The sequence below is a fragment of the Sebastes umbrosus genome, chromosome 4 (assembly GCF_015220745.1).
Source record: "Sebastes umbrosus isolate fSebUmb1 chromosome 4, fSebUmb1.pri, whole genome shotgun sequence".
In the NCBI taxonomy this organism is placed as follows: Eukaryota; Metazoa; Chordata; class Actinopteri; order Perciformes; family Sebastidae; genus Sebastes; species Sebastes umbrosus.
Window position 1 is genome coordinate 21,257,199 of NC_051272.1, and position 19,757 is coordinate 21,276,955.

The window sequence follows — 19,757 nt, forward strand, 5'->3', positions numbered from 1 at the left end:
TGGCGTGTAATAATGTGTGGAATTGCTGTTTGAAATTGAATTTCCCCTTGAAGGATTAATAAAGTATACTTTCTTACTTTCTTATTGTTTCAGAGATTCATGGCCAAACTAACAGCAATCACATTACGGCAGACGTTGGAGGCTGATCTGTCATTGTGACAAAAACATAAGAGGATTGTGATACAACACCTGAAAAATCCTCATTACATGCATTTATCTGGTAAACCTGTCCTGATACTCAAACCACTGGCAAGGTCCTGAAATGAAGCACACGCTATAAATTTAAAAAACCAAGCGAACTTCAAAACAGGAAATGATTTGCCCTGACCCAAAATTTTATTTTTCTCAAGTAAGTAATTACATAGCTTATATTGTGTGATTTTATTTATCCCCTTTTAACAATTTTAATCACACTTTTTGTGTAAATGTTTAACGCTGTATTATGATTGTTTTCCCCTTTATGTGGACCACCTTGAGATTTTTGTTGTATTTTAAAGTGTGCTGTATAAATTAAATTTATTACTGTTATGATTCTGATTATTATTATTATTTTGATTATTATTATTATTTTTATTATTATTATTATTATTATTGTTATATAGTAGGTGTGTTGATTCAAGGAGAAAATGGTGTGATATTGCCACCTAGTGGTTAAAGTTGGATTTAGCTTGAAAGAAGGAACAATGCAGTAATTTGGTCAATAGAAATGACATTCATAAATATAAATTGTTGGGTTTTTAGACAAATCAAAGAAATACAAGTCATCCTCAAGCTCCTTAATGCTCATCCCACAAACAAAATATAAATTAAATTAAAAATATAAGCCTGTTTTCTAGAAATGTCTTGTTCTAATCACTAGAACAAGACACATGGGATGTATACATTAGCATCATTTGTAGGCAAACATGCATCTTTCTACAGAGATCTTCTGCTCCTGTCTATTAAAGGAGTTTGTTCTGTTAAATTGTTTCAGAGCAAAAACATAGTAGCTGTCAATACATCAGTGTTTAGAAGATACACTGACCCCAGGACCAGCAGGAAGAAAGGGAAAGAGTGCAACCCCATCCCTGATTATACAGCTCAGGTGCAGCTTGAGGAAACCACCAATCCTCAACTTCTCCAGAGAGCAATCAGTGCAAGACCTGTTACACACCTGACTGTGTCTGTGTACAAGGCAACAAAGGTAATGTTGCTTATTTATTAGTTTTCACACCTCTAGCTGAGTATTTGTTAGTTTGTTGTAATTAGGATCGGTCGTGGGTTGGCGGTAATGCACCAATTAGCTGGATGTCAACTGCCTGCTGCTCTACTTTGTGAGCGCACTCTCGTCACGTATGCTGTTTAGATGTTAACTATCAGGATTATTCAATAAAATAATAGCATCATATTTCGGTCAGCTTTAAATATAGATGTGTGAAAGATGGTTGTCAGCGTCCCTTCGATAGCTCAGTTGGTAGAGCGGAGGACTGTAGAGGTATCAAGCTGAAATCCTTAGGTCGCTGGTTCGAATCCGGCTCGAAGGAGACCAGTGTTTTGTTTTTCTCTCTCACAATTTTTACCGTAAACCTATAAAGCCAGCTCCATAGCGCCATCTAATCGTCACCATTTGTATACTGTTTGCCCCGCTAGCAAACATTTCTGCCTCGTGATAGCTGGCTAGAAAGTGAGTAGACTACCCATACATTTATGAGACTGCAAAGCTAACTGAAAAATGTATAATATGGTTTGTTTATATGAACATCGAATAACTAAAAGTACTTTACATATATGTATGTATATATAAATAGATTTTATTTAATTTTATTGTTTTTATTTTTATTTATTTTTACTTGTGTATATTCTTTTTCCTTAAATATTTTTTGTATATAATGTTTTTCCTGTATCTATACTGGCTTATTTTATATTAATATTAGGTTTGTTAAATATCTTTGTACCGAGGATGTTATTATTAGGGACGTTTGTGAATGTTTGTTCTGTTGTTTCAAAATGAACAAAAAAACAATAAATATAATATTGAAAAAAATAAATAAAAAGTACTTAAAAATCATTGTAACCTTTGCAAACTAGCTACAGCTTTATATTGGATTATTGGTTTGCTCAGATTAGATGGATGAATGGATGTTTTGAAACAATCGCAGGCTTGCCATGCCATTTAAGAACATTTAGATTAAAACACTTCTAACATGGGCCTGAACTGTAAGAAATAATGGTGGCAATGTTTTTATTCTGATGTTACCCCCTTTAAAAGACTCCTCTGCTTAATCAGGAAGTACTGAACTTAAGCCTGTATGATTGTGGTTTGTGTAGCACATTTTTGCCTTCATTCAATGATGAGTAAAGTCAAATCTGTGCAGAAAACTTAATTCAGCTTAGTTTGAGGGTATGTTTTGGAAAAAAAGTGAGATTGCAACGACACATATGAAAGCTAAGCACACAATGACAAAGTCTTTACTGTAAGACTGGACTATTTATGTGCACAACAGACTTCTGCCCCCTTGTGCTACTATCTGTGATGAGTTGTTTGTGTAACCTTTGAATTGTTGACCAATGCTGCCTTTGCTGTTTTGTGACATATGCCACTTTATATTCCTCAGAGGCCTGTACTACGAAGCTGGTTCACTTCTTACCGGGGTAGATCTCCATGGTAATGATATGGTAAAATAAGTGTATTCCATTCATCTCTTATTCTCGTAAACGCTAGTTATATTTAGACAAGTACATTTTACTTTTGAGTATTCCGTTAAATTAATAAATCTGTTAAAGGGACTATTTGTAACTTTGTACGCGCATAAATGTAGCGGGTCGTCACACATGCGCGCTTGCATATGCGCGTTCGCGTGTAGCCGCTGTACCCTCCTCCTCTGCCTGCTCGCCTTCACTCAGACAGCTCAGCTCGCTCAACCTGTAGACGTGAACGCGCGCTCACTCCACACTGCAGAAGAGTTAGTTTAGCTCTGAGAATATCTAGTGAATGTACAGGGGGTGTTTGTGCAGAAATAACTGCTGCAGCTCCTCCAGACCAACAGAGGTTTTCCGTGTCTTGTGAAGTGACGGAGCTCTACAGAGAGTTACGTTGTCTTCTCATTACCGACCGGGTGCCGGTGTCTCCTCTGCTCTCTCTGGCTGCGGGCGGAGAGAGCAGGCAGACACGCTGGAGAGCCCCGCTGCCTCAGCCTGCACTTAGGCAGGAAAAGCCAACACTAGGATCAGATCTAAATCATGTTCATGGAGAGACCTTTGTCTGGTCAGCTAACACTACTGCCAAGCAGCTGAAATATAGAGTGATATTGTGGTTTTCGCTGACTTGTGTCGCCTCACTGTTTTGAGTGATGCTCGTTCAGGTATATTTAGAGCGAGCAAGCGCGAGCCCGACGCTGACTTTCGTTGATTTCACGGCCACAGGTGTCGCTGTTAAGAAGCATTTCTGAAAGTTACAAATAGTCCCTTTAATTTACGCATTCACACATCCGGAGTTTTTTCTTTTACCAGCTGTCCTTCCTGCATTTGGCAGCTCCAACTGTGTTACTTTTAGCCTGGATTAAGTGTTTAATTTCTTCGTATTTGTCTAATATAGTTTACTCTTTGTTAAATGTGCCCATCAGCCTGTCTGTCAGTAGTCTTGTTCATGTCTGTGATTGGTCAGATGCTGCAAACACCTCCTCGTTCATGTGAACGCGCTCATATCCAGACTGAGAAACCCTGGGTTGATTTACCGAGTTGATAACCAGCTTCGTAGTACAGTTTAGCGAGATCTCGTTTGTTAGGTTAAGTGATGCCAGATAACGAGAACATACCCTGGGTATGTTGAACTCGCTTCGTAGTACAGGCCTCAGGTGTTTCATCACAGCACCTCAGGGTGGCAGTGTGGGCATCTCAGCCTGGACAGGTAGGTGCTGTTTAACTGGACTAGGAAGCTTCTGTTAAACTTACTTCCTACGGTTCAGCACACAGAGAACAAAAACATGTAAATATATAACCCAAGAACACATTGTGTATGTGACTTAGATACTCGACTGAAAGATGATTAAATATCTTTTGGTTAAGAAAACCAGCTGACGTCCTTGTGAGGCTGATATTCATTGTTTGGATTTTTTTGATGGGTTGCTAATGCTCACTTAGATAAAGATTCATATTATTACTAGCTGTGCTCTTGATTCCTATATTACAGGGTTTTGTTTACATTCTACTTTAACTATTTTTTATAGGTTTTCTGTAAATTAAAGCTCAATAAAGTATTTCTGGTTCTTATTCTGACATTACCCAGTGGTGGAAGAAGTAAGTACTCATATATGTTACTTAAGTAAAAGTAGCAATACCACTCAAAACATACTAAAAGTATTAAAGTAATACTTGTTTGGGAGAATGGTCATTTTCAGAGTGTTATGTTATTATATTCAGTATATTAGGGCTACAGCTAATGATAAATTTTCATTGTTGATTAATCTGATAATTTTCTTGATTAATCGATTAGTTGTTTGGTCTATAAAATGTCAGAAAATGGGGAAAAATGTCAATCAGTGTTTCCCAAAGCCCAAGATGACGTCCTCAAATGTCTTGATTTGTCCACAACTCAAAGATATTCAGTTTACTGTTATAGAGGAGTAAAGAAACCAGAAAATATTCACATTCAAGAAGCTGGATTCGGAGAATTGACTGTTTTTTTCTTTAAAAAATACTCAAACCGATTAATCGATTATCAAAATACTTGGCGATTAATTTTAATAGTTGACAACTAATCAATGAATCATTGCAGCTCCAATATATATCATGTTATGCTTTTAAAGATATATTACAGCTGCAGATGGAGCACATTTGAACTTCTTTATATACTGTTGGATAGTTTAATCTATAGCACAGTATCAATTTTATATCTTGACCACCGGTTGTTTGTAAAATCTGAATCTGCAAAGTAACTAGTAATTCCAGCTGTCAGATAAATGTAGTGGAGTAGAAGTATAAAGTAGTAAAAAAATTTGAAATACTCAAGTACCTCAAAATTATACTTAAGTACTTGAGTAAATGTACTTAGGTAATATCGGCGGTGGAACAGTGATAGGAGATAGATCACTGCTATTGCAGACACTACTATCAGTACTTCTACTAACAGTAACCTTAACAGACTGTAATAACAAACCAGAAATAAGTTAGTGTATCAATAAGCAATATAATTTCTGTCAACCACAAACATGCCCTAAATGTATAATCATATTAATAGGAATAGTAAGCAGAAAGCAGAAACTTTTATTGTTGTATTCTCTAATGGAAATATACAGATAACATTCATTTAAGATTTCATATAATTACTACAGAAAACAATATTTAATCATAGTAATGTTTGTGCTACATCATTAATTGATATGAAAATGGTACAATGGCTGAGGTAGTCATGTGGCAATAAAAACTAAATTAGGCACATTTTAAAGGGACAACAAAAGTGTAGATAAATACAACTCTAGTGCACAGCGGTGCAGGGCAAGCTACACGCCCAATAATTACTAGAGAAATACCCAATTATTAAGTTACCAAGATATCCTCAATGATTAAAAATGACAGAAATCAAAGTGTGAATTCAGTCTACGAGGGTCAAAACATCTTCCAATCAATCTTTGATCTTCAATCAAACATTTTAGGTGGTTTTCATTCAAATCCACACAAGTCTCAATAAATTATGCTTTTAATTATAGTTATTGCAAAGTAACAAAATGGTTTTCACTCATGACGGCAACGCTTCCTCGGAGATGCTGGAGCCTCCAGAGAGAAGGCGGTAGGAGAGATGGGACGGGACTCAGGGATGACCTCAGTCTGATACTTGTCGATGTAAGGTTTGGCCACGTTCCACACCTGAGTTAAAAATATAAACACGTTACTTAAAAAAATCACCATTTTTGTCTTTAATTTCCATCCCTGTGGAGCTTAAATGTAGATATACAGTAGATTGGACACATTTAACAGCCACAGTAAGAATTAGCATTACTTCCTCCGTAAGTTTTATCACTTGCCTTCTGGTCAAGTAGAAGACGGTGAACGGCTTCAATGTCTGGAGACATGAATCTGTCTTTGATCCACGGTCTGTTAATGGTAGAATAGTTGAGAGTCAGAAGTTGAACAGTGGATAAATATTAACTTTCCTGTACATCATTTCAGTGGACTGAAAGTTGTGTATCTTGTGTACCACATCTGTTTGACTTACTTGACCAAACTGCGCACAAGTTCATAGACCTTCTCCAGCGGAGTGGTGGTTTTAAGTGGGCGGAGGAACTCGATGCCCTGACAGGCTGCCAACAGCTCTATAGCAAGAACTGATCACAAGAAACAGACGTTAGATCTGACAAAATGCATAATCACTTTTTGAGTTTTAAAAATGTCTTATTTAGGTTAGTCCTCTTTTTAGTATTATTTATTTCAGTCACAAAATTAAAACATTACATAACATCTGATGTCACTACTTTTGGCGTGTTAAATGACAATCCAGTGTTTGCAGTAAGGTAACAGTGCGTCTAGTCAGCACTGCATACTGAACACATTACAGTGGATTATATAACATGATTCAAATATGAATCAATATTCTGTTACTGTAATGCCTATTTCTCACCTCAAATGTTTTTAGAATCATCTCGTAGCATACTGTTTAGCTGTAAAATGAGAAAGTTTGCTCCGGCTGGTGGGCGGTGCTTCATATTTCCTCAAGAGATCTCAACAACTCTTGTCATTTTACAGCTAAACAGTACACTACAAGATGTTTCTGAAAACATTTGAGGTGAGAAATAGGCATTACAGTAACAGAATACTGATTCATATTTGATTAGCGCTGCCTTGTTTGACCGTTTGATCGGAGTTCATGAGTGATTTACAGCTGCTCAGAGATGGCAGGCTCCAGCTCGGCTCTGATTGGTTGTTTTCCTCCAGTCTGTGAAATCTTGCAGATGCCATTAGGAGCACTGGAGGACACCGGAGATTTTTTTCAGTTTACCCGTCTCATGCACTACTGTCAGGATACAGTATAATGACTGTTTTATAAAAATAACTTTTTTTAATTATATTTGCTTCAATTCTACCCACTGCAGCTTTCAGGAGAGATTTGTGGAGCCCAATGAAGATGCTTCAGTTCATCCAATCCTTGAATTAGTTTAGCAAAGTGTCGATTGTAATCCTATCATTTTAAAAATCATAAGAGTATCATGTAAACTAGATATTATATGTCCATATAGAGCAGCCACTGGACTCAACTCACAGTACTCCTCCAATACCATTAAAGATCCACTACCACTTTTAATAGTCAGAATAAGCTGTTGATTTTAGCTTTTCAGTCTATTCCAACACGTATTTTTCCACAAAAAAATAAGTGATTGATTTAGTTGTTGTTGTTTTTTTACCTATAGTTTAATAGTCAACCCCTATATCCATTCAATATCACAGTCCTTTGCGATGCATTTATCAAGCAAGTTAACATTGTGATGACGATAAAATTATATATTGTGCAGTCCTATACTGTATACGCTGCTGCTTGTTGCTTGCAAAGCTTACTTAAAGTTAAGTGGTTATTGGATCTTTTTAAAAAGTGCTGATCATTGAACTGTATACAATTGAACTATATCGCAGTTTGTTTAACTGATTTTATCGCTTTAAAGTTAGCCATTTTTCCATTGGTGTTTCAGTCATTTTGGCCTTTTGACTGGTTCATTTATTTGATGCAGTTGATTTGAAGTCCAGAGTACCTACATTAGATTTATTTGTATTTTGTTAGTGTAATCACTGCATCTCTGTGTTTAACAATTTTATGCCCATATCTACGCCTCACAATTACAGTAATAGGATGTTTTTAAAATATTAATAGGAGCAATAATCCAATCATTCCTGGATTTAAAAAAAAGGCTTACCTTGCTCCACATGCTCCACGACCCTCAGGGCCTTCCTGGCAGCCCAGCCTCCCATGGACACATGGTCCTCTGTGGCAGCACTGGTGGACAAGGAGTCCACAGACGATGGATGACACAAAACTTTATTCTCTGAAACTAGACAGTACAAAAAGGAAGATTAGAGTTAAAATTCATGCTAAAACATTGAGTACAAAGGGGCATAAATACAGATAAATATGATAAAATGCCACACATATATATATTGGTGTTATTCTACCTGAAATTCATCATTCAATATTAAAACCAATTTAATTTTACCGACAAAAATCTATTTTATTCAACATAAAGTAGCATATAATTAACTTTACTGTTGTTAATATTACATTTTATTTAATTTTTTTGCACACTAACCCAAGGCAGCAGCGGTGCAATGAGCAATCATGAAGCCTGAATTGAGTCCTCCCTCGTTGACGAGGAAGGCTGGCAGCTCGCTCAGAGACGGGTTACACAACCTTTCAATCCTCCTCTCACTGATGGAGGCCAGCTCATGGACTGCAATGGCTAAAAAGTCCAGAGCCTAAAAGAAAGGAAAGGGCAATGAAAAACAGGACGAAAAAATAGAAATACCCAAAAAATGTTTCACAAACATGCATACCTTAGCTGGGTATTCGCCATGGAAATTCCCCCCTGAAATGGTCTCACCTCTTTCTGCAAATACCATCTTGTATGGCCGTTAAGAAAAATAAATCACCTCTGATTTACAATAAAATCCAGTACATAATTTGTGGCAGAACCTAGAATTTGTGGTTGAACCAATTTACAGTTTTGAGAGACAAAAGTGGCACATCTAGATTCACATAATGGATTAGTTTTCTGGTCTTTATGCCGGGGAAGGATACAGGATTGTCAGTGGCGCTGTTGATTTCTGTATTGATGATGTTCTGGACAAATTTTATTGTGTCAACGGTGATTCCATGAACCTGTGTACAGAAATGAAAAGGCATGCTCAGAAACCGTTGAACAACATTTCAAGCACAGTCCTACTCCCAATTCAAAAAATCTGAATGCTCTGCTTCAGGACTATCATTCATTGAATCTACCACGAGAGAATCCACCACAGAGTTTTTCCCAAATTGAAAGTGTAAGGATCGAGGGTATACAAACTGTTCAGTCCTGAGGGAGAAACTTATGATTTTGGGATGTATAAATAAACTTGACTTGAGGTTACCTGAGGACAGCATCGCATGGTGTAGGCATCCTGGACTCTGTCACAGAACCGGTGGCTCTCTGGAAAAACATGCCAACACCAGATGACACACATTAAGTACTACGTGCTTAACAGGGAAATGCAGGCATAATATTACCAAAAGCTATACTTTTATTAATCCGTCTGGGGAGATACGCCCTTTGCATTTGAACCATTCTAACTATTTATGAGCTGTGGAGCAGCTGTGCAGCCGCAGTGCTCCAGCTCTCAAACCAGTGGTAGAAATATTCCTTACAGATGTTTGTATTTTGGTTGGGAGGAAGCCCCCACAAACATGTGACATGCAAACTCCACTCGTTGTAGCCCTGTAAGCCAAAGATGGCTTACAGGGCCATTTGACATTTGAACACAGGACACACTTCTTGCTGTGAGGACACAGTGCTGCCCAGATGTTAAGTGTATTACAATAACTTATTATATAATGTTGTGCTACTTGTCTGTTTTAGAATATGTCTTCTGACCTGCAATCTCGGATGGATGGTGATCAGAGTCCAGCAGCGAGCGGAAGCGTAGGGCCACCTCGATCTGTCCGGGGTGGGGCCGCAGCCTATGAATGTCTGCAGGAAGACACCAGAAAATGAAGGATGGAACGGATACAGAATCTTCAAGTTTGCGGTAAATATTTCAATCTATTTTTGTGATTTTTGTTCACCACCACGACTGCTGCTGCTCACCACTGTCAAAGGCCTTGGTGGTTCCCTTTAGCACCTCCAGGGTCAAAGCAGCAATGATGTCTGCCTGGCGAGCAATCGCCTGGGCTCGCTCCACGGCCTCAGCCCCCAGAGAGGTGATCATCTGGGTCCCGTTGATCAGAGCAAGACCCTGTTAGGGAAAGACAGAATGAGATGGACATATTTTCCACTTTAAAGGACCAATATGTAGCACTGACAACTATCGTTTAAAATGGGTAGCGCAGTCCAAATTCAAAACATTGGAGCCATGGCCCGTACGCTCCTCTCTGGTGTGACTGATAGCAGTTAGCGTGTGTTAGCGTAACGGCGTTGGCCTCTGGCCACCAGCAGGAGTCGGAATCACTTCACCGGCTGTGTGTTTCAAATACTCGCTCCCTTGATAACTGAGCTGCACACGGATCACACAGAGATGTGCTGAGGCTTTTCAGGTTTGGTAGAATCTAACGTTAACATTATCTCTGTTGTTAGCTTGCTTTCATGGCTGCAGAAGGCTGTTTGTGTGCCAATTAGTTTCATATGTGGCAGCGGGGTGTCGAAATGTGCCGTGGACAGGATCACACCGGCCAAAACAAAAACAGACGTTCTGGACCGGAATGGAAATTTCAAAGGAGAACATACTGGCTGTAACGTTGTTGTCGGAGAAGCCAATATTTCAATTTTCCATGTTTCCTTAACCTCTGATTAAAAAAAGCTGTGGGGTATGCACATCCGAAAGGTTTTTACAGGTGCTGGATCAACACAAGGCAAGAAAACGGGATCCGCCCACTACATTGGTAGCTCCCAGCAATTTTAATAAAGCAATATCATGGTGATTTTATGATTTATTGCAGTAGACATATTGGTCCTTTGAAGAGCCACTAGGAGAATACAATGTAGTATGCACTATATTTGTTGTTTGTATAATTGTAAATATGATCACTTATTGTTCTTCTAAATTCTGTCCTTGAGGAGAAAGCACAATGTATTGCCAGTGAACCCTGGGTCGGGTCTTTAGTGCAGGCAAATCAAATATGAGAGAGCATGGTTGGTTTTAAACATTACCTCTTTAGGCTTTAGTGATATTGGCTTCAGTCCATGGGCCTCCAGGACCTGGCCACAAATGAAAGGAGAAAAAACATGTAAAAGGTCAAAGGTCATCAAAAAGCAAACATGTTTTCCTACTGGACCTTGCAACCTGTCACTGTTACAAGCAAAAGGCACATTCCTGCAGCATTATGCAAGTCATTGTTGTACAACCATGGAATAGTAATTATGACAGGATCTTACATATTTGGCATCTGCCCATCCGCTCTTGGGAGACCACATTTTACCCTCTCCCATCAGCCCCAGGGCCAGGTGAGAAAGGGGTGCCAGGTCTCCACTAGCGCCCACTGTTCCCTTCTCTGGGACGAAGGAGAGGCAAGAAGCTGCAGAGGCAGAGTAGGTTGGAGATTATTAGTCATACAACAGTCAGCTTCCCCAATACTGATCCCTAAAGGACGTTATCAGCCATCCACTGCAGCTGATATGTCAGGTCAGATAAGGTAAAGTGCGGCCGGTGGCTGACCGTTGAAGGCTTGGATCATGGCATGAAGCGTTTCCGGAGAAATTCCACTGTGCCCTTTGGCCAGAACATTGATCCTCAGAGCGAGCAGCATGCGGGTCCTTTCTGGGCTTAGCGGGTTCCCCACACCTACACAACATAGCATAACATTAATGGCAAAACCTAGCACTGAATATCTTGAAATTTTAAATTCTAGACTAAAAATTGATCTTTACAGAGAGCTTTATTACCTGCGGAGTGTGACCGCACCAAGTTCTCCTGCAGCTCCCTGCGGGACAAGCACAAATCAACACATAAAAACAGCTTATTCTCCAACAGAAGATCTAACTCTGACAAAGAAAACGGACAGTAAAATATTGTCTTTACTTGAGCTTGCTGACAGGAATGACTGTTCGGGCAAATTTGCCAAAACCTGTTGTGATTCCATAGACAACTGGAGGAACACAGAGAGATACAGAGAACTCAATACATGGGATCATTGATGAAATACTGCATTTTTGCAGTAGCTGGATAACCGTAAGATTAATGCATTTAAGGTCTTTGTCCTACCTTTGTTTTCTTTGACGATGGTGTCCAAAAGCTCTCTGGATTGCACAACTTTTTTTTCTGCCTCAATAGTCAGCTGAAAATGTTAGTAAAGGTAATGATTACGATAAGTCAAAGATTACACTGTCCAGCCGTGACAACAAATACAATTTGTTGATCATTACCTTTATCTTGTAGAGTCCCCTTCCTAAGTTGACCAGATCTGTCGATGACAGGCTGTTGCCATCCAAGGCAATAAACTGCACAAGGAGAGCCGCGTTACACAGAAGTAGTCGGTAAAATAGGTTTTAAATTTGAATAGAGAATCGGTAAAATAAACACTTACCTCTCTGGATTCTTTGTATGCTGCTGTGCTATTTTACATAGTTTAATTAAGGATAACATTCAGCCAAATAAAACGTTGCCCTATACTGTTATTTTATTACAGAAATGATAATTACAAAATGTTTTTTATTAAATATATGACTGAGATTTATTTTATTCTTTCAGTCAGTGTTACCCACAATTGAAAACAATGTACATGCATAAACAAAATTAAAAACTAATTCAATAAATTGGATTTAGTACCTAGTAACTATAGTACCCAAGTACCCACAATAATTAATATGGCACACATGTTTAAGGATACAGATGAGAAACTCCAGGCTCATACGGGATAAAGTCAGGAGACATGGTGTCGCCTTCAATAGCTGTAAGAACAGGATAATAATAATAATACACATTGTACACATTTCCTCTTATTGGTAGATAATGTAACTTTATTAAATGTCTTGTATCATTGGCACATAACTAAACATGCACAGTTACGCACAACTAGTGGCAAAAACTGGACCCCAAACTGCAATGCCTATACATTTCTTATATTTTATAAATGCATACAGTCAATTTTTTATATGCGTCACTTTTTTATATGCATACAGTCACTTTTTATATGCATACAGTCACTTTTTTATATGCGTCACTTTTTATATGCATACAGTCACTTTTTTATATATAGTCACTTTTTTATATGCATACAGTCACTTTTTTTATATATATATATATATATATATAGTCACTTTTTCATATGCATACAGTCAGTTTTTGATATACAGTCACTTTTTTATATATATATATAGTCACTTTTGTATATGCATACAGTCACTTTTTTATATACGGTCACTTTTTTTATATGTATATAGTCACTTTTTTATATGCATAGTCACTTTTTATATGCATACAGTCACTTTTTTATATGCATAGTCACTTTTATATGCATACAGTCACTTTTTTATATGCATAGTCACTTTTTTAAATGCATACAGTCACTTTTTTATATGCATAGTCACTTTTTATATGCATACAGTCACTTTTTTATATGCGTCACTTTTTATATGCATACAGTCACTTTTTTATATATAGTCACTTTTTTATATGCATACAGTCACTTTTTTTATATATATATATATAGTCACTTTTTCATATGCATACAGTCAGTTTTTGATATACAGTCACTTTTTTATATATATATATATATATATATATAGTCACTTTTGTATATGCATACAGTCACTTTTTTTATATACGGTCACTTTTTTTATATGTATATAGTCACTTTTTTATATGCATAGTCACTTTTTATATGCATACAGTCACTTTTTTATATGCATAGTCACTTTTATATGCATACAGTCACTTTTTTATATGCATAGTCACTTTTTTAAATGCATACAGTCACGTTTTTATATGCATAGTCACTTTTTATATGCATACAGTCACTTTTTTATATGCATAGTCACTTTTTTTATATGCATACCTTTTTTATATGTATACAGTCACTTTTTTATATGCATACAGTCTCTTTTTGATATGCATACAGTCTCTTTTTGATATGCATACAGTCTCTTTTTGATATGCATACAGTCACTTTTTTATATGCATACAGTCTCTTTTTGATATGCATACAGTCTCTTTTTGATATGCATACAGTCACTTTTATATATGCATACAGTCACTTACCCAGCTCGACAAAGTCATTATCCTCCAGCACATCCTCGACGGTGTCGTCCGCGTCCAGCAGACCCAGACCCTGACACCTGCGCACCCTAAACCGAGTGTCCTTCACGACCTTGATGCCACCGTTGTCCGGTTTGTTCTTCATGTACCGTTTGAGAGCTTCGTGTCCGAGCCACTGGATGGTGTTGGTGGTGTCCCGGCATGGCACCGCCAGCCACTCATCTCGGATGTGGACAGTAAAACGAGGCATTGCGCTTCAGCTTCAGACTCTGCTGCAGTGAGCGCTGCTAGACGCTCCTCGGAGGTACCACCCAGACACCTAACGCTCAGCCGCCAATCAGACGCTCCGCTCGGGAGCCACGCCTGGCTGCTGTGCCACACCACTGGAGACCACTGACCTCCACTGACCTCTAAAGGCCACACTGCTCCACAGTCACATACATGTTGGGACATATTGACCCAAATGCGTTCACGTGATAGAAACGACTGCGAAAAAACATGGAAGCGTTCAGGCGTTTGAAGGAAACGTGATGAGTCTGCTGACTTTTTTTTTACATATATATACTGGTTGACACATAGCCAATATTGTGTAACAACCGAACCAATTATTGTTTTACTAGCAACAACAAAATCAAGTGAAACATTCTCAAAATGTAATCACAGATTAATCTGAAGAGAGAGAGCCTACCCCAGGGGTCAGCAACCTTTACTATCAAAAGAGCCATTTTAGACAAAAAAATAAATAAAAAATCTGTCTGGAGCCGCAAAACATTTGAGCATTGTGATGAAGGTAACACAGTCTAAGTATAGTATATAAGTCTAATGCAGTGAGGGCCACAGTGCAATGTACTACGGAGTATTAGGGCCACATTGAGGGAAAAACATCTAAGATTTACAGAATAAAGTCATAATATTACAAGAAAAAATTCATAACTTTACGAGAAAAAAAGTCTTAATATTATGAGAATAAAGGCATTACTTAACGAGAAAAAAGTCGTAATTTTACGCGAAACAAAAGTCATAATTTTACGAGGAAAAATTAAAATAACACGTAAAATTAATACTTTATAATATTATGACTTTATTCTCATAGTATAACAACTTTTTTTCTTGTAAACCTTTGACTTTATTTTCAGAATATTAGGACTTTTTTTCGTGTAAATTTATGACTTTATTCTCTTAATATTATGACTTTATTCTCATAGTATAACAACTTTTTTTCTTGTAAACCTTTGACTTTATTTTCAGAATATTAGGACTTTTTTTCGTGTAAATTTATGACTTTATTCTCTTAATATTATGACTTTATTCTCGAAATCTCAGATTTATTTATTTTTCCTCAATGTGGCCCTAATACTCTGTCGTACCGTCGTACCATAGACCTACAACAATGATAAATAAAAATGAAAATGTAAACAAAAAAACAGTTATTCATTTCCATTTTTATAAATCCACAGGGAGCCACTGGAGAGGAGCTAAAGAGCCACATGTGGCTCCGGAGCCGCAGGTTGCTGACCCCTGGACTACCCTATTACTACTGATGCCTTCACTTGTCAAACATTTTGAGTGCTTGTAAATGTTATAGGAGGTGGACACAATATTATGAACATTTGCAACTCAGTTAGTTGTTGATTCAACATGTTAGGTGGTAGGGGTGCAACAATTTTATGATTAAAAGCATCATCTAAATCTCACATTCTACCCACAATTTAACTTGATTAGAAATAAAATCAATTCTCCCAAAAAGTGCTCAATGAATGTAAGCTGTAAAAAATAGCTTAAATAATTCATGTAACAATTATTAAACATGTCCTTGCACTAAGGCACTCAAAGAATGACATATATTTACAGTCATTATTTACAATTTACAATCGTTCCTCCTATTTTTCTCTGCAGAATGGAGCTCACAAAAATTACCTAAAATTCAAAAGGCTTTTGCAGTTTTCTTTATTTGTTTAAACTGATTCAAACATTGGAATTTGATGCAGTTCACCTCCGACCGACATAGTGTTTTGTACACCACTGTTTGGTAGCAAATAAAGGCTTACATGTGCCGATAAAACCTGAGCAGCTTTCTTAAGAATCACATTTCATTTATTAACAAAAATGCTGACAATATTATCCTGACCATAACTACATACCAAATGTTTAACTTATTCCAAATTAGTGTTTTTGATGAGATTAGGTTTGCTTTGTCAGATTTCTGTAAAAATGTCCCTTGCATCACTGAGCAAATACTGTTTACAAAACCTATTACAAAACAAACATTCAGTCAATCAATAAATGTCATAACACACTTCCTCATCGACCGCTTGACCTACACAGGCTTAAAACACACTATCTGCGTGTATTACGTCAGGTCTTCTGTGTAACGTTACCTCTGGACTCCTGAGAGCCCATACGTAAGGGATAATGTAGATCATTGAAAGAATCCCTGACAGGTCTCTCATCGCCCTGAAGGGGATTCTTTCACAAAAATGACCCGCTAGCTGTACATTATCCCGCTTATTACACGGCTTCTTACTTAAGAAATTAATATTTTTTGTCACAAAAACGGTCACCCACAATCCGACATCAGAGCTGCGCCCATAGCAACGGTCTGTTATACGTAGCAAAGGTCTGATATAGAGAAATTACAGACAGCAGAACGCAGCAATTGACCAATCAGAATCGAGTATTCAACACAGCCGTGTAATATTCTGATTTAACAAACGGAGGAACAAGAGTTTATTTGTTCAGTCTAAACTGATTGATCTTTGTTGCATGTCATCCCCCTTTGCTCTTTCTATTGTCCCTATTATCAAATAAAGGCAAAAATGCTTAAAAACCAAACTTAAAATATCTATCAAAAAAAATTTAAAAATTAAAAATATCAATGTATGTATCAGTAAATTTGTAATGTATGTAAATATTCGTCTTTTAGATTTCCTCTGAAATGTGGCACATCTAAAATGTTGATGTAGCGGTCACTGGAAAAGCAGCAGAGAAAATAGTTGCAGAGGCCAAAAGGAGGAGATTGTACCCCGGTACCAGAGAGCACTCAGCCAGGAATGTGAGGAGACATACAAAGGTACTTAGAATTTTATTTGAGGTTCTTGAAATAAAGTTTGCCATCATTGCTATGAAAACTAATCCAAGTTTGTTTTCCCTTTAGGACTCGACGTTGATGCTGCAATACTCCCGCTCCCCTACCTCTTCAATGGAAATCCAGTTGCTCCTGAAGGTAAGAGCACCAGCAGTCCTTCATAGGTAGGGCTCTTGTATACCTGCTGTGTTTTGTTTGTTTTAATGGAACTGTGGAGTGTATTACTCCTTTGGTGTGGTTTATTTGGATAGGTGAGTACAGAAATACATTAGTCCCATCATGCCTACTGGAAATTGTGGGACTTTCTTTTGCTTATCAGTCTTGCAAATAATATATTTCTATAATTTCTTATTGCATATAATTGGATGAACAATATAACTTACTGCCAAAAACGCTGTTCATGTGGTAAACATGATCAGGTAACTTCCAAATCAGATGCGCTGACGAATTGCCTTTGGAAATTGCTGTATTGCAAGAAAGACGGATGCAAAGTTGGTGCTTGAACTCCCTTTAAAATAGAAGTGCACTCGTAGAGTGCAGACCTCCACCAAGGCAGGTTTCATGTACGTCGCTGCCCCCCTGTGGTGGCCTGTGGTGTTAATGCACAGTCTGAGCAGAGTTATAAAAAATGAATTCCCGAAGCCGGATCATGATCCGGATTGCCACCAAAATCGAATGGATTGTTCATTGTGCCACACCCCACCCCTCCAAAAACTTTCATTCAAATCCACCACAGACTTTTTTAGTTATCGTCCAAATGGACAAACCAACAAACAAACAAACCAATGCCGGTGAAAACATAACCTCCTTTCTAGGCCTTCGGCCTTGGTGGAGGTAAAAATGCGCTCACTTGGTACACTTGGAAGTTTGCTTGCTTCACGATCACCTTTTGAAGGCAGCCCTGGCTTTTTATATTCAGTGTGCATCTGGGATAAATTAGGGCATCCTCACCTATCAGAATGAACCTTGAACCTTTTTTTGAAGGTTCCTCAAAGCACCTTAAGAGGTTCCTCCACAGTTTCATTATTGAAAAACCTCCAAAAGTTCCACAAGGATCTTGTTGTTTTTAGATTTTCATGTTTTTTTTTATTATAAAGCAGGCTTAAGTGATAAGTGATGAATATATAATATTTAGACCCTTGATACAATTTTAAATGTAAACAATCTAAATGTGTCCCAGTTTATTTCCTGGTTGCAGTGTAGAAGAAGTACACATGGACCCAAGCTGTTGCCTAGCAACGCAATTCCGTTGCAATTCCGTCAAAATGCGCTAAAATGGAGCGTTTCAGACAGAGGGTAAATACAGACATATTCAAGCAGACAGAATGAGGAAAATAAAGTTTTTTTTTTAACATTACAGCATGTAAACATTTTCTAGTAGAAATACAAAATACAAGCATGAACCTGAAAATGAGCACGATATGGGACCTTTAAGTTAAAAATATTAAAATGGGAGCACAATCTCGCCGTTTTAGTTATCTTTTTGTTTTTTTTACCAAAGTTATTGTCTGAATATATATATATATATAGTTCCATTGCTTTCTTGAAAACAATAAAGTGAGGTTTAACTCTCGCAAATTTACATTTATGAAAGATTGGAAAACTTTTCCACTATACTGCGGATACGATAATACGATACGATAATACTTTATTGTCAGACAGGTCTGAAATTTGTTTTGCATCACAGCAGCTCCATTTGCAACATCACTAAAAGGACAAAGACAACAAACAAGGATACGTACATTTAAACATTATAATCACAGAAGACAATATTCAGGGCCCTTCAACATACATTTGATCTGGGATTAGGCTCCATATTTAGTTTTAGGATTGACTGGTGTACAAAAGAGTGCTTCAGTCTAACCTTATTAAATCGTCGAACCCTGTGTCTCCGATTTGATGGTAACAATTCATATTCACTGTTCAAAACATGGTTGGGGTCAGAGACGATGGTGTTAGCCAGCCTTAATATGTTATTATGATAGGCTGATTCATAGAATTTCTCAAGGGGTTGACCTACAATCTTTAAGTAGATTTTCATTTGGTGGAGCAGTTTTGACTTTAAAGGGACTGTTTGTAACTTTTTACATGTATAAATCTACCGGGTCGGGATCCCATGCACGCGCTCGCATATGCGCGCTCGCGTGTGGCCGGAGTCTCTGCTCCGCTGCCTTCTTGCCTTCACTCACACCGGGCGTGTTCTCGCTGTCTCGCTCCACCTCTAGACGTGCATGCGCGCTCACTACACACTGCAGAAGAGTTAGTAGCTCTGAAAATATCTGGTGAATGTACAGTGGACGTTTGTGCAGAAATAAATGCTGCAGCTCCTCCAGACCAACAGAGGTTTCCCGTGTCTTGTGAAGTGACGGGGCTCTGCAGCGAGAAACGTTATCGTCTCCGACCGGGTTCCGGTGTCTCCCTGCGGGCGCAGTCGGGAGGCGATAACGTTTCTCTTCCTGCTTCAGCCCCGGCACCGACCCGCTTTTCCTGCTACAGCTGTTACTGTAATGCCTATTTCTCACTTCAGATGTTTTCAGAAACATCTTCTAGTGAACTGTTTAGCTGTGAAATGAGAAAAAATGTTATGTCAATCACAGACCAGTAGAACTGACAAACAGAGGTCGACGAAGGACAGCAAATAAGTTAATAACATATAATAAGTAAGGTTTAACTCTCGCAAATTTACATTCATGAAAGATATGAATACTTTCCCACTATTGACTAATCACATGACTTGTTGAGTGTTTGAACTAACGAGGCGCGCCTGAACGCC

The 19,757-nt window shown here is 37.9% G+C and overlaps 1 protein-coding gene, 1 long non-coding RNA gene and 1 other non-coding gene across 3 annotated transcripts; 2 read left to right on the forward strand and 1 right to left on the reverse strand.

Moving 5' to 3' along the window:
- The first annotated feature begins 1,052 nt into the window (after positions 1 to 1,052).
- LOC119486103 lies at positions 1,053 to 17,399 on the forward strand. Its single transcript, XR_005206457.1, has 4 exons — positions 1,053 to 1,183; positions 9,570 to 9,738; positions 16,823 to 16,969; positions 17,054 to 17,399. It is a non-coding gene; the product is annotated as an uncharacterized LOC119486103 (long non-coding RNA).
- trnay-gua lies at positions 1,436 to 1,523 on the forward strand. Its single transcript is given in 2 exon segments — positions 1,436 to 1,472; positions 1,488 to 1,523. It is a non-coding gene; the product is annotated as a tRNA-Tyr (tRNA).
- hal (histidine ammonia-lyase) lies at positions 5,226 to 14,190 on the reverse strand. Its single transcript, XM_037765964.1, has 20 exons — positions 13,903 to 14,190; positions 12,533 to 12,593; positions 12,230 to 12,257; positions 12,069 to 12,143; positions 11,908 to 11,980; positions 11,725 to 11,791; positions 11,589 to 11,626; positions 11,362 to 11,487; positions 11,082 to 11,221; positions 10,857 to 10,904; positions 9,798 to 9,945; positions 9,585 to 9,680; positions 9,085 to 9,143; positions 8,756 to 8,836; positions 8,512 to 8,577; positions 8,268 to 8,433; positions 7,878 to 8,012; positions 6,191 to 6,299; positions 6,000 to 6,069; positions 5,226 to 5,841 (listed from the first exon to the last, which is right to left on the reverse strand). The coding sequence occupies exons 1-20, from the start codon at positions 14,147 to 14,149 to the stop codon at positions 5,710 to 5,712; spliced, it is 1,965 nt and encodes a 654-aa protein (XP_037621892.1). The 5' UTR covers positions 14,150 to 14,190; the 3' UTR covers positions 5,226 to 5,709.
- Positions 17,400 to 19,757: the final 2,358 nt, after the last annotated feature.